The sequence below is a fragment of the Leptomonas pyrrhocoris genome (genome assembly GCF_001293395.1).
Source record: "Leptomonas pyrrhocoris isolate H10 chromosome Unknown, whole genome shotgun sequence".
In the NCBI taxonomy this organism is placed as follows: Eukaryota; Euglenozoa; class Kinetoplastea; order Trypanosomatida; family Trypanosomatidae; genus Leptomonas; species Leptomonas pyrrhocoris.
Window position 1 is genome coordinate 484,860 of NW_015438358.1, and position 13,279 is coordinate 498,138.

The 13,279-nt window shown below is 54.0% G+C and overlaps 7 protein-coding genes across 9 annotated transcripts; all 7 read right to left on the bottom strand.

The window, feature by feature from the left end:
* Positions 1-529: 529 nt before the first annotated feature.
* On the bottom strand, positions 530-1,422 carry ABB37_01196 (hypothetical protein; the record flags this gene model as incomplete). Its single annotated transcript, XM_015797608.1, has 1 exon — positions 530-1,422. Exon 1 carries the CDS (start codon positions 1,349-1,351, stop codon positions 530-532), a length of 822 nt encoding a protein of 273 aa, XP_015663128.1. The 5' UTR covers positions 1,352-1,422.
* Positions 1,423-2,246: 824 nt separating this feature from the next.
* Positions 2,247-4,270, bottom strand: ABB37_01197 (putative mitochondrial hypothetical protein; the record flags this gene model as incomplete). Its single annotated transcript, XM_015797609.1, has 1 exon — positions 2,247-4,270. Exon 1 carries the CDS (start codon positions 4,236-4,238, stop codon positions 2,247-2,249), a length of 1,992 nt encoding a protein of 663 aa, XP_015663129.1. The 5' UTR covers positions 4,239-4,270.
* A 722-nt stretch (positions 4,271-4,992) lies between these two features.
* On the bottom strand, positions 4,993-5,214 carry ABB37_01198 (hypothetical protein; the record flags this gene model as incomplete). The annotated part of the gene is made up of 1 exon (XM_015797610.1): positions 4,993-5,214. The coding sequence occupies exon 1, from the start codon at positions 5,167-5,169 to the stop codon at positions 4,993-4,995; it is 177 nt and encodes a 58-aa protein (XP_015663130.1). The 5' UTR covers positions 5,170-5,214.
* A 435-nt stretch (positions 5,215-5,649) lies between these two features.
* ABB37_01199 (hypothetical protein) lies at positions 5,650-6,325 on the bottom strand (the record flags this gene model as incomplete). Of its 2 annotated transcripts, none has more annotated exons than XM_015797612.1 (1): positions 5,650-6,325. In XM_015797612.1, exon 1 carries the CDS (start codon positions 6,217-6,219, stop codon positions 5,650-5,652), a length of 570 nt encoding a protein of 189 aa, XP_015663132.1. In that variant the 5' UTR covers positions 6,220-6,325. The 2 variants fall into 2 exon arrangements, with proteins under 2 accessions (XP_015663132.1, XP_015663131.1); XM_015797611.1 differs by having other exon boundaries at positions 5,650-6,280.
* Positions 6,326-6,768: 443 nt separating this feature from the next.
* On the bottom strand, positions 6,769-7,956 carry ABB37_01200 (hypothetical protein; the record flags this gene model as incomplete). 2 transcript variants are annotated; one of them, XM_015797614.1, is made up of 1 exon in its annotated part: positions 6,769-7,956. In XM_015797614.1, exon 1 carries the CDS (start codon positions 7,807-7,809, stop codon positions 6,769-6,771), a length of 1,041 nt encoding a protein of 346 aa, XP_015663134.1. In that variant the 5' UTR covers positions 7,810-7,956. The 2 variants fall into 2 exon arrangements, with proteins under 2 accessions (XP_015663134.1, XP_015663133.1); XM_015797613.1 differs by having other exon boundaries at positions 6,769-7,951.
* A 1,121-nt stretch (positions 7,957-9,077) lies between these two features.
* Positions 9,078-11,583, bottom strand: ABB37_01201 (putative mitochondrial putative ATP-dependent zinc metallopeptidase; the record flags this gene model as incomplete). Its single annotated transcript, XM_015797615.1, has 1 exon — positions 9,078-11,583. The coding sequence occupies exon 1, from the start codon at positions 11,217-11,219 to the stop codon at positions 9,078-9,080; it is 2,142 nt and encodes a 713-aa protein (XP_015663135.1). The 5' UTR covers positions 11,220-11,583.
* Positions 11,584-12,319: 736 nt separating this feature from the next.
* On the bottom strand, positions 12,320-13,223 carry ABB37_01202 (hypothetical protein; the record flags this gene model as incomplete). Its single annotated transcript, XM_015797616.1, has 1 exon — positions 12,320-13,223. Exon 1 carries the CDS (start codon positions 13,100-13,102, stop codon positions 12,320-12,322), a length of 783 nt encoding a protein of 260 aa, XP_015663136.1. The 5' UTR covers positions 13,103-13,223.
* Between the last annotated feature and the right edge of the window lie 56 nt (positions 13,224-13,279).

Consider the following 13,279-nt stretch of genomic DNA (forward strand, 5'->3'; position numbering starts at 1 on the left):
CCTAAGAAAGACCACGCCACATAAATGGAATGCTGAAAAAGGAAAACCGATATAATCGGGCGGAAGCCGCCGCGCACATCGCTATGAGTTGACTCACACTTTAAAGCATGCACGTGTCGTCAACGCATGACTGAGAAAAGGACTCATTCATCTTTATCAGCAATTCACGAGATAAAGACAGAAGGACACAACACGCATTTCACTTGAGCCTAGCTGAAAGTTTAAAAGCGGAGCGCCACCCTTCCAGAGTACTCCCTGTTGTAGAATAGAGAGAACGGAAAGAGAGAGAGAGAGGTGTTTTGCACCTACGTTTTCATGCGTTCTACCAAGAGCCAGAGACTCAAGCCGAAAAGGGAAAAAAAAGCAGCAAAAAAACACCCAACAAGAACTTACTACATTGAGATCAACGCAACTTTTTCTTCAAAGATAGCAACCATAACAACAAGAGTACAGCTAAGCAACCGAAAATCGTTTACAGTGAACCACGATGCCGTTCCATGTCTATAGTAACGGGCCCCATTATCCATCATCAGCTAACGAGGGCTTCCAACTCATCGGTAACAGCGTCGCTTTCTTTCAGGAGGGCGTCGATCATTTTGATGGTTTCCAGCTGACGCTTTATGGCGGTTTCAAGTGTTTCGATGGGCATGTGCGTCGGCTTTGTCTCCACCTGCGGGGTGGACAGCTCATTCCACATCTTGATAATGTGCTGCCCGTCTTCTCTAATATCTCGTGACTCCGTCGTGTTCAAATTCAGGGAAAATCCGTCAAGTTTCCGATTAAACGCCTGTGCGTTCTCCAGCGCAGAGACGTGCGACTTTCGTCGTGCCACAACATCTGCGGAGCTGGACTTCTTGCGCGGCAGGCTGTCCCGACTCGGCAGCTGCAGGCCGCTCTGCGCCGCCAGCTTCGCCGTGTCCGCTTGCGCTGACGACGCGGACGTGAGTGCGGTCTGCTTTGCTGCCTCTTTCTGTGCCTTGTCCTGCTGCGCAAAGCCCACCGCCGCAGCGAGGTACTGCAAGAACACGTTTGTCTTCTCCGGTTCGTGTCCAGAAACTATCTTCTTCGCACTCACGTCCAGCTGCACGTTCATTAGCTTGCTCACGTACTCGATGAGAATGGTCAGGTACTGAATCTTTTTCTCCTTGCTGTCCACATTGGCCGAGTCCTGCAGTTCGGTGGGAATGACGTGACTGTAAGCCGCAAACCGCCCATCAATTCCGCAGACGATGTCGTGGATAAAGCGGAAGGGCGGCCGCATCAGCAGCTTCGGCGTCATCTCCGGCGCCGGCAGCTGCAGCGGCGCGTAGGCGGCGATGGTGGCAGACCAGAAATCGACCTCTTCGCTCATCGCTGGAGCTCAGAATGCGTGTTTGTAGTAGAATGAACTTTTGGGAGAGGAGACGGAGTTCACGTAAAAACTACAAAATAAAATAGGGGGAAGTCAAGCGTACACCGAAGAGAGATTCACGGGAAGTTGCACAAGAAGGTGGAAGCTGCGCCACCACACTAACCAGTAGGTGAGCCACCAGACAAGACACAAGAAGAGAGTGTTGCTACTCTTCCTCAGCTGCCTAAAGCTACCCCCTCGAAGAGGCGAGCGTTACTATCCAGTAAAGCACGCTAGCGGCCGTTGTTTCGCCTCTTTTAGATTGGAACAGGACGACAACGCACGTGCATCCCTCCGAAAGTAACGTAAGAGCGCCAAGAAACTTCGTTGACTTTGGAAGATTCGTCGGTGTTTTTCTTCTTAAGGAATGTAACGACGGGTGAGACAAGTCACCGCTAGGATTATACCCGAATTATAGCAAAATCCAATAAATATATATAGATGAGGGCAACAGATCTGTGAAATACGTAACCCAGCACACAAGAGGGTTTTTCCCCTCCGTTCCAAAAACAAGGCGCACTCCATCGCGGACACAAGACGGCGGCGCGCATCACCGTTCATTGCTGTGGTGGCAAGATCCGTACATGACGAAAGGGTCAAATTGTGAGGGAAAAAACGACACGAGAGAGCAGCAGAATCTTTCACACCAACGAACTCATGAAGTTTGAGGCTCACAAAACACCTGTATACCTAACACCGCTCCACCCATCGACACAAAAGGTGGGTCAGCAGATATCCTCACTAGCCCAACGATGTAGGAAACGCTCTAGAAAAACAACATATCTGTGGTACCAAGAAGAGGAATAGTGACATTTTAGCAGCTCTAATTTTCCACTCCCTGCACCTCAGTATTACGTCACTTTCCTGGTGAGGCGGACTCTGTCTTCACTGCACTCGCCTCGGGGGATTTTTCCGGTGTCGTCGGTGCGTCCGTGATGCGGTCTAAGCCCGTGATTTGCTTAAACCCCTCCAGCTTCCGCGTCTCGTCTGGCAAACCGAGCACCGCATTCAGAGAGAACTTCGACTCGAGGCGGCGCTGCTGGGGCTTGGGGAGGAGGCGGTTCACCGTTGCGTTGTGCTGCACGGGCACAAACAGGGTGCTTGCCCCCACTCCCAACAGCTTCACCCCCATGTTTCGTATGGCCAAATGCGTGTCATGGTGCCGCACAGACAACCACGACTGAAACTCTGGGTTTTCCTTTTTGAGGTAGTCCATCTCGCGAATCTTGTTGACGATGGAGCAGAGGCTAAACGGCGCGTCCTTGCCGAGCCAGTGGTCCTGCAGCGCTTCGATGGGCGTGTAGTGCGGGTAGAGCTGCTCGTCCACGCCCATCCAACCCTTCATGGCGTGCATGAAGCCGATCTCGTCCTCCGTCTTGACCTTCGCCGTCCGCATCAGCTGCGATGGGCGATAAAAGTCCTTCATGGGGCGCGCGAGGAGACGGTTCACAGCGCGCAGAATGATGAAGGCGAAGCCGTGCGCCGAGATGGCCACCTCGTAGGTGCCTTCCGGATCTTTGAAGTCGAGCTCGCTAAACTCCGGGTCCATCAGGGAAGGGTGGTAGCCCCAGGTGCTCATTCCCTCCTTCTCCATGGACGCTTCGTACTCATCCTGCTCCTCCTTCCGTTCGAACTTGTTGTACTTCTCTGGTGGGCGAAAGGCCACGTAGACGTCGGAGGTGTAGCGGGACCGCTTCCGGAAGGTGACATCCCGCGTGCAGCCTGCACCGTCGTCAAAGCGGATGGTGCGGTGAACATCGGACCGGCCGAGACAGGCACCGACCGCCGCGAGCAGATCGGTGAAGCCCTCCGAGTAGGAGACGTCGTTTCGCGTGGTCCAGACAGCATCGCGCGTGCCAGTTTTCTTGTCGGTGAAAAAGAAGGAGATCGTGAAGATTTCCTCGGGGCGGTGCTCGTCCGGCTCGATGACGCAGTCCATGCATTCGATTTCCTCTCCCAGCTCCTTCCAGGTGAGGTGTTTCGGCGTCTTCTTAAACTTGTACTCAAACATCAGTTTGTGCTTCCATTTTTCTTCCTCCTCGTACGGCACCAGCGCCGCCTCGGGGCTCTTCAACTCCTCCACAATGTCGCTCTCGACGTCATCGATGCGACGGAAGTCCACCGTCTTCTTCGCCTCATCCAGCACCTCGTCGACGGACCACAGACCGGTGGCCCGCAGCGGTCCGTAGTCCGGCACCGTCGGACCATCCTGCGGGCGTGCCGCCGTCTTTACATCCTTGGGAATCGACTCGTGCAGCGCCACTCCATGCGATGTCGCGGAGGTGCTCCCGGCAGAGAAGGAAACAGTGGAAGGGGCACTGCCTTTCAAGGCAGCGACGGCAGCGTGGGGTGCGTCCAGTTGGCCACCGCCTCCGCTGCTTGCACTTTTCGTGACGCGAAGCGGCACCGTTGAGTTACGCCTTCGCGATGTCGGAGGGCCATCGCTTGCTGGGGGAGACGAAGCCGGAGTGGTCGACGAGACAGGGACGGCCACACCCGCAGGTGACTTATCCTCCTTCGTCACAATGGTGTGGGTGTAGAGACCCGCTGGGCCGTCCCTCGGACTCGGCGTACCGCCAGCTTTGCCAGGGCGAAGACTATTCGCAAAGGACGCGCCCCGACTGACCGCGCTACTGGCAGCGCCGCCGGCAACATTACTTCCCCACGCCGACGAGGCGGGCGTACGGCCGCTCCCCTCGGAAGCATCATTATTTCTATCTGCCCCGTTCTCGGAGCGCAGAGGCAACGTGCCGCTGATGCCACGGAGCGCGGTGGCAATGCGGGAATATGCAGGAATAATGACGGACTGCTCGCGCCCGGATGAGACTAAAGACCTCACTGCCCGCATTTTTTGCTGTAGATGAACACGATTACGAAAGCTAAAAATATCAAGATGGAAAAGAGAACAAGGAGGGATAAGAAAAAAGGACAGTGAAGGCGCTGGGCGCTCACTTCCCGGAGGGGGAGAACGACGAGAACTTCGGCGGCAAGATAAAATCGCCACCCTACTCCAGTTCAGTGGATCGAAGAGGAAAGAATCGCTGATCTCACGTTGGCACTCAAGACTGCTTTACAAACAGCGAGAGGAATAAAGAGGTGGAGTGGTTAGCAGAGGCGAGAGTTCACTTTCCACGCAGAACATTCCTCCAACGTTTGAAAAACTCTTCGACAGAAGCGCCATCAAGGTTCGCTACCGATGCGGGAGCAGGGATTAAGATCCGGTGAACGAACAAAACCAACGAAATATCGCGATGTTGCAGCGGTTTACTGCGTCGATTCGTCAGTCTTTTCCATTTTGAATTTTATCGTATCGACCTTTTATTTGTGACCTGAGCAGGTTTTCACGTCGCTTCATCGCAGTCACCGCATTCATCAACGATGTGCATCTCTCTCGAAGTGCAGACGTTGTCGCAATGATTGTAAAAGCCTTTTTTTGTTTCTAAAGCAATTGGTCTCGCGCGGGCAGTGCAGTTTCCCCGTTTCGTCTGCGTAATGGAGACGTGTACGGCCTCTTCTCCTACAGGAAAAAGAAGAGAAAGCCGTCCACAAAGCCAACTAATACAGCGTATAGGTGTTTTGTGTTTCTTCATCTGGTTTCCGTTTTATTGAAAAGGTGAGGGCGGGCGGATGTCGCGGCGGCGAAATACGGAACGAGACCGCAGCCCCATCGCCACTAGTGGAAGCACAATGGTCGTTAGAATGAGTAGAAGACCGAGAAAGAAGCGTCCCCCGTGCATGCTCTCGCCGCAGGTAAACTCTAGATCTGTGTAGGCGGCCATTCACCTTTGCTGAAGTTCTTTGCCTCGATTCATGGATGGTATTTCTGGAGGTTACGTACGATTACAAACAGAAGAGGTTGATCGTAAAAGGCGAGCGGTAAAGGTGGTACGATACAGAGATGAGTTCATGAACGGCACATAGGAAAAGCTACTTCCGCCTCGTACAGTACGACGGAAGGCATCTCCGCAGCAAGGAGTTTAATGGCGAGACACAGCTTCATCGGTTGTCAGCGCTTCACAACTTCCTCTTCTTTAGTAGCAGCCTCCGTAAACGGAACGGTGGTGAGAACATCGCACTTACCGGGGTTCACTCAACCACGTTTTCGCCAGTGTGCAACGCTGACTGCTGAGCAGAGAAAGATGATCGATTTATGAAGTTTTTTCCTTTTAGACGCGTTATATTCGTAGTTTATGCGGCATTAAGTAGAACACAAAAACAACGCTGTGATTCTGTCTGTGTGTCATAGAAACATACCATGGTCAACGTTCAATCTTTTGAAGGAGAGACTCCATTCGGCTAGACATGACGGGCTGACCCTTCTTGGTTCGCTTGGCAAAGAGCGCGTTCCGCGACTTTCGTGCCTGCACCCGCACTTTCTTCTCCTTTTCGCGCAGTTGCCGCTCCGTTTTCTTCGCCTCGCGCTCCTCTTGGCGCTTTCGTTGAATTTCTTCCACACCGGACAGGGCGTTGTGGTGCTTCTGTCGCTTGTCCATGATGTCTGTGACCGTGGTCGCCGAGAACTTGCGCTTCAAATTGAACTTGCGCTTCTTCTTCTCGTTGTTCGTCAGGCTCTGATCGTAGTCGATCTTTTCTAAGGTGCTGCTCAGGTCCGCCGTGGCTGCCTTGCGTGTGTTGTCGTACTCCGCCAGTCGCTTTGAGACGATGCCCTCCTCCTTACACAGCTTGCGGTAGGCCTCCATCCGCGCCCGCTCCTCATCTTTCTTCTTGCGTCCTTCCTCCAGGAACGTCTGGCGCACGTTTTTCGAAAAGAAGGCCTGGCGTTCGGCTTTGAAGCCGTACACCTTCCGCCGTCCCGGGCCGTCGCTCATGATGCCAAGTAATCAAATGTGGCGATTACCGGCAATCGAAGCGGTGAAGCGGCACGCCAACTATTTAAGAGAGACCACAGTGTAAGAGGTTCGCACAGGTTGCGGCTGAAGAAGAAGGAAGACACAGAGAGAGAAAGATAACCATTAATTTGCCACCGAACAAGGTTAACACGCCGTTCTTCTATCACGGGAAACGAAGTGGATTTCGTTCTCCATTTCACCGAGTTGTTCTGCTGCTTTGTACGGACGCGCCTACGCCTCGGCTTTTGACGTTTCTATTTTCTACGCCTTGGTGAATCATACAAGGTGAAAAATAAATAGGGAAATGAGTGAAGATGTATCCATAATAATAATAAAACAGAAATTGTACACGGTGACAAGAGGGGAATGTATCAAGTACAGGCAAAGTGAGAAGAGCAACCAATATAATTCAAAAAGAAAAAACCCGCTTTATCTTCGTACGAGAGAGCAACGCAGAGCTCCACTAACGCCCTTTCCCGGTTCCAACAGGAAAACGTATGTAGTTTCTCTTGTTGCTACTTTGCGCCTTCACGAGCACTCAACGATGCGTCTCGCGTCGGTGTACAGCACCCACAAAAGTGCGGTCGGGACGGCACGCTTCCGGTAAAAACCACCGGAGGGAAACAAGAGATAATGCCGCTCCGCTCTCAGCTTTTCGAGTTCCCACACTGGACACCCGTCCGGCGTGTAAAGGGAGGGGCACGCGGGCTGACACTGCGTCTGCGCCGCCGCTCTTTCCACCACATCCTCGAAAAAGCGGTAGCAGCCGCGCACCAGCACACGTGTCGGCCGCCCGATGCTGCGCATCGCGTTGCCAAAGCACGGCCATACATGAATCCAAAAGCTTGGGGTGACGCAGGTGTAATCGTAAAGGCGGATATCACGGTGAGGCGAGGGCGAGCACGTGCGCCATACTGTCACTTGTCTGCTGCGGGGATTGCTGTCGTGGTCGAAGTTCTCCGTAGAGCAATTGCCCGATACGATCTCCGGCCTCCCCTCAGCATCGTCAAGTCGATGGGCGAACCGAGGAGGCTCCACTCGGCGGGTACCGGGACCTGATGTTTGCCTGTGGTCGGGTTGCGCTGCAAATGTGTCTGAGCGCAGAACAGATATCTGCCTCGGTTGAGAAGGATTTGCTAGATATTGCGGTGCAGTCCTCTTCGTGTTGTCTTCCACCAGTGTTGTAATTGGTGTATGAGGCACCGGAGATAGACATGAAAAAATGTTTCCTAGGAGCCGACGCTCGGCTGGAGGGTGTAGGGGGACCTCCTCCGCTGCAGGGGCTTCGTCAGCGTGCGTGTCCGCGTTGTTGGCGGAAGTCGATGTGGTCCTCACGTTTTCTTCATCGAGTTTGGGGGAGACAAGGTGAGAAGGTGTATCGGTATGTGTATCTGTAGCCGCAACAGAGGAGAGATCGTCGAGAAGACGCATCACTTTTCGTCGCTTCTCTTCCAGTGCCGCACGCTGCCACGAAGTGGCCGCCGTCGTCGAGTCCGCGGCAAGCAGGATGTTCTGTAAGGCCTCGCGCAGTTCAGCGGACTCCTCCTGCACCGGGTGTGCGAGTTGCATGGCAGCTTCGTACCTATTTGAGCAGCAAGAATCTCTTTTTGAAGGAATTCTATAGTACACGTTTGTTGTTGTGCATTGAAATGAGTAAACTGGGGCTGAGAGGCCCTTTCCTTTTCCACGTCTTTCCCGTGCGGCGTTGCACTTGTCTTCGGTAGAAACGAAGAGATGTAGATTAAAGTTGAAGGAGAAGAGAACGTGGAAGAGCGGAAATCAAGAATTTGCGTGAAGAGTAGCCAATGTCCCCACAGCAACGACCAATGCGTACGTTACACGTTGAACATCCGTAACTCAGCAGCGCCGCGCTCTTTCTCTTTCGAAATTCCACAGCTCATTTCAAGGCCACAATGAAACGCGGAGCGCCATGGGCATTGTGCCAAACAATTTTCTTCCTGTCCTCAGCAGCGTCGACACAGGCGCCGCTGTTGCACAAACCACATTAACGACAGGCCAAACCCGAGAGATCACCTGAGATGACTTTTCCTGCTTGTCTCTGCGCAACCTTTTTTGCTCGTTGCATTTCCTTTTCAATCTGTGAGGTGAAACCATTAAAAGCTACAACAAAAATACACGAACAGACACGATGAAAAACGGGATGTAATCCTAAAAGAAAGAGGTTTATATCAGGCCAGAAGTTCAAATACGCCTACCAATATACACACCCACCCACCCGCAAAAACCGACAACGCAAAACTGCAAGAAAATGCGCGCAGGTGCACACCGCATGAGAAACAAAGGGAGAAAATAGTACTTTTTCTAAAGGAAGAAAACCAAAGTATAAAACAGGAAAGGGTAGTGGTAACAAGAATAGAGCTTTTAATAAGAAAGCCGTTGAATAAGTTGCCTAGATGGATCGATAAAGGCGGAAGTGAGAAGGATGTATAGGAGCGCATCACCACATCCTGCTTTCCCCAACTTCTTTCGTGTCAAGAAGAGACATTCGAACAGTTCCAACTGCTTTCTTGTTTCCTTCGTTGCAGAATCGTCCGCAAAGTGTATTCGACACAAGGCAAACAGCAAAAAAAAAAAAGAAAGGAATTGTAACTGTGAGGAGTCCCATTGCCCTCGCAGCGCCTTCAGAAGTGCATACGACGGACTCTTGACAACAGTAGCAGCTTCACACCCTTTTACTTTTTTTTTCATTTCATCCTTTGTAATGCCATCCTTCGGCTAAGCTAACGCCACACACACACACACGCACAGAAATTGAAAGCAAGAGTAACAGCGAGGTCGTGCGCTCCAAAAAGGCCTTTCTTTCTTGTAAGCCTGGTCTAGGTCTTGTTGCTGTCCGCAGCCGTCAGCACAGGCCGCGCACCAAGAACCGCGAGAATGTCCGTCTGGTTCAGCTCTTTCTGGCTGAGCAGCAGTTCCGCGAGTTTGATGTGCTTTTCCTTGTGTGCGAGCAGCGTCTTCTCCGTATGCCGGTAGGCGGACTCCACCAGCTCCCGCGCCTCGGCCTCCACCTTGGCGTGCAGATTCTCCGACCACGTCATCCACGCCCGACCGTCGTTCCTGTCGTTCGGCTTAAAGGCGAGCTGCCCAATCGTCTTGGACATGCCGTACTTCAGCAGCTTCTCCATCGCCAGCCGCGTCGCGCGCTGCAGATCGTCCATCGCGCCAATCGAGATGTCTCGCTCAAAGATGCACTCTGCGGCACGGCCGCCCATCAGCACACACAGCTGTGAGAAGAGGAACTCGTCCGTGTGCGGCTCCATCGCCTCGTCCTGGACCTGCTGCGTGTACCCGCCAGCCCGACCGCGAGGGATGATGGAGAGCTTAATGACATCCTTCTGCAGTGGGCTCGTCCACGCCATGATGCAGTGACCGACTTCGTGGTAGGCGGTGCGGTGCAGGGCGACGTCGCTCATGCGCTGGCGGTGCTTCTTACCAATCAGCACGTCGTCGATGCTGTTTTGCAGCACATCGAGCGGGACCACCTCCTTTCCGTCCATCGCCGCGTTCAGCGCAGCCTCGTTGACAATGGTGGAGATTTGCGCGGGGGACACGCCAGGCGTGCGATCGGCCAGCATCTTCGCGTACGCTTCGTTGCTCACGCCAGGAATCAACTTGATCGTCTCGGGCTTCGCGTCCTCGACCACGAGCTCCTTCACTTCGGTGTTTGCCGCGTCGCCTCCGCTACTGTTGTTGGCCGCCGAGCCGCCGCTCTCCCCCTCCTTTCGAGTCCTAAACACCTGCACCTTCGGCTTGCAGTTCGGGTCGCCGGTAATGACGCGACTGAGGTAGAACTCAAAGAGCTCGCAGCGGGCCTTCTGGTCCGGCATTGGGATGTTCACCTTGCGGTCAAAGCGCCCCTCGCGCAGCAAGGCCTTGTCGATCGCCTCCGGGTAGTTCGTGGCGGCGATCACGACAATGGCCTCCTTGCTTGACAAGCCGTCTAGCTCGGCGAGGAGTTGGTTGATGGTGCGGTTCTCCTCGCTGCTGCCGCCGCCGCCCATGGAGCGGCCGCCCTGGTTACGTGAACCGATGGCGTCGATTTCGTCGATGAAGACCACACACGGCGCGGCCTTCTTCGCTTCTTCGAACAACTCACGCACCCGTTTCGGACCGCTGCCGCCGAAAATCTCGATGAAGTCCGCACCGGAGCAGCTAAAGAAGGGCGTGCTGGCCTCCCCAGCAACGGCGCGCGCCAGCAGCGTCTTACCCGTACCCGGCTGCCCGGTCAGCAGACAACCTTTTGGCAGGCGGGCACCGAGGCGCGTGAACTTCGCCGGTTCCTTCAGGAAGTCCACGTACTGCTTCAGATCCTCCTTTGCCTCCGGGATGCCTATGACATCCTTGAAGGTGGTGCCCTTCACCTCCGTGCGGAAGTTCTTCGCCTTCATCGGATTCATCATGTCCATCAGCCCTCCCAACGGCCCAGAGGAGCCGGCGCCTTTCTTGCCGCCGGAAGCGGCAGCAGAGGCGGCGGCGCTGCCCATGGCCTGCATGTACTTGCGGCGGAAGTACCAAATGGGCCCGACGAAGAAGGCAACGTTCACCACGACGGGGACGATCCAGCTGACCGCGTTGCCCCAAATCGGGCCCGACGGACGCACCACACCGTCGTGAAAACCCTTGTAATAATCATCATCCATGACCTGAGGTGGGTACATGAGTGCCGGCGCAGGAGGGAGGGGTGGAGGGGGAGTGTAGGTGTTGTACTGTTGGGGCTGCTGTTGATAATTGTAGGCCCCGGGATTTGGTGCACCGTACTGCGGCATGGGCTGCTGTTGCTGCTGCTGCTGCTGCTGCGAGGGAGGCAGGGTATTGTACGGATTTGGCTGTTGGTAGCCGTCTTGTGGCTGTCCTTGTTGAGGCGGCTGGTGCGCGTAGCCCTGCGGCTGCTGCTGCTGCTGCGCGCTGTACATCTGCTGAAACAGCGAGCCGCCCTGAGGGGCACCGTTCGACTGCATCGAGAAGAGAAAAGAAACGAGAGGGAAAGACGGTAAACAAAAATAAAAGGCGAATGCTCGAACTGGTAGATGTGTATACGTAGATAAAGCACGAGCTTTGGCGAATATGCACAACGGAGAGAGAGAGAGATAAAGAAGAACGAGAAAGGGAGGAAAGGGAGCTGTAATAAACCCCAAATACACCGCAAACAGAAGGTGCGCCGTTAGAAGAGAAAAAAAAAACAAAGAGCACCGCAGGTTTCTTCCTTAGAAAGGTGAGTGCTTTGTTCTCGACAATGTATGTGCGTGTGTGTATGTAAAGCACGAAGCGGTCTTGTGTGGGGGAAAAGGCAAAGAAAAAAAAACGAATGCGGCCACAATCAACTGTACATTTGTGTGTATACGCATTTCAGTTGTTGCAATGATAGTATGAAGGAACAGGAGAAAGGCGGTGAAGAGGTGGGGTGTGGGTCCCTTCCTGCGCAGCGAGCATCCAGTACATGGGTGAACGTGGAGTCACAGAAGTGCTTCTCTCACTCATTCACTTACCCTTTCTGAGAATCGGCAATTACCATGTCGAAGTAACAGCGAACACGGACGAAATCGGTTACCTCACGGCGCTTCACCGCAGCAGGGATGGCATTCAGTGGTACGACGTATGTGTTGGTTGGTTTCCCGTTCTTCACGTTCGATGTCCCGTACACAGTGGAATACGTTTGTGTCGGCCCTTTCGGCAGTATTGAGATCGGAGATGGAATAAGAAGAAGAGCGCGAGATGAATATACACGTGACAGGGTTTTCACGCAGCAGCTACATCCCCTATTGTTCTAGTGAGACAAAACAAAAGAAAAAAGAAAAAGAAGGTCTAGGCCTCTAAACGGCGTTAATGCCCTGCCGCATCGCTCATAAACTCGGTTTGAAAGAAACCATTTAAGTAAAGGAAATGCAGATAGTGGTAATCAACGAAGAAGCCGTCACCGGATTTTGGTGGGCATATATATGCCCCTACGTAAAAGATGCTCCAACCGCTCCTGCAGTGCAAAAGTGGTTGCGTTGCGCTTTGGGGAGCCAACGAATGCCGCTGCATCCCGTTTACGAGACACAAACCTCCAGCTGATCGCTCACTGGCGCTTCGGACGGTCAACGAATGCCACGGTGGAATCCAGAACTTCCACATTCGCTTTCGCCGCGTCGACTTCGTACTCTTCATCCGCGGCCGGTGGTGCTCCTTTCGGGCGAAGCGGCAGACGAGAAGCGGCGGGCATGTACCCGCTGTTGCGCGCGCTCGGGCTGCGGCGTCCGTCATCGCACAACCGCATCGGCGTCGCCGCCGAGCTGCCACCGCCGTGCCGCAACGCCGTCTCCTCCATCCGCATAAACGACTCACGAAATTGCTGCTCCCGCTTCACCTCCGAGACGGAGGCGATGGTGCTGGCGGGGGTGCGGTACACACTCTCCGAGTCCGCGGCCATCAGCATCGCACTGGCGGAAGTGGTGTGGTCCATGTAACCCAGCAAGCGCCACTTCACGGGTGTCTCCTTGTAGTACGCCGTCACCAACGGCACGCGCTCGTTTGTCTCCCGCATCATTAAAGCACGGCGCTGTGTGCGCTCTTGCACGAGGAGAATCTGCAGGCGATAGTGGAGCACAATTGGCTGCAGTTGCGAACGAATAGAAGCCTCCGTCTGACCACGCCACCGGATGGTGCGTACCTCTACCGACTCCGGATTGTCACCGCCCTGGCGCAGGCTATTCACGACGTCGAGAACAGAAGTGTTTTCTATCGCATCCTCGGCTTCCTCGCCGTGAGGTCCTTCCAGTAAGGGCACCATGTGTGCAATGCGGTCGGCTTCGACGATGGATTCATCGCTCGCGTCTTCTTGATAAAGACCAAAGACGGTCATTAAGGCAGGCGAGGCACTGAAGCTCATGGTGGGACGAGAAGCAAGAAGGACTTGTAAACGGAGCAGCGAGAAATATGTGTATACACTTCAAACGCACTTGCGAGACAAAACTAAAGTTCTCTGCGCCACCGCCCAAGAATTCGTGGTAAAAAGGGAAGAAGAAAAAGAATAACAGAA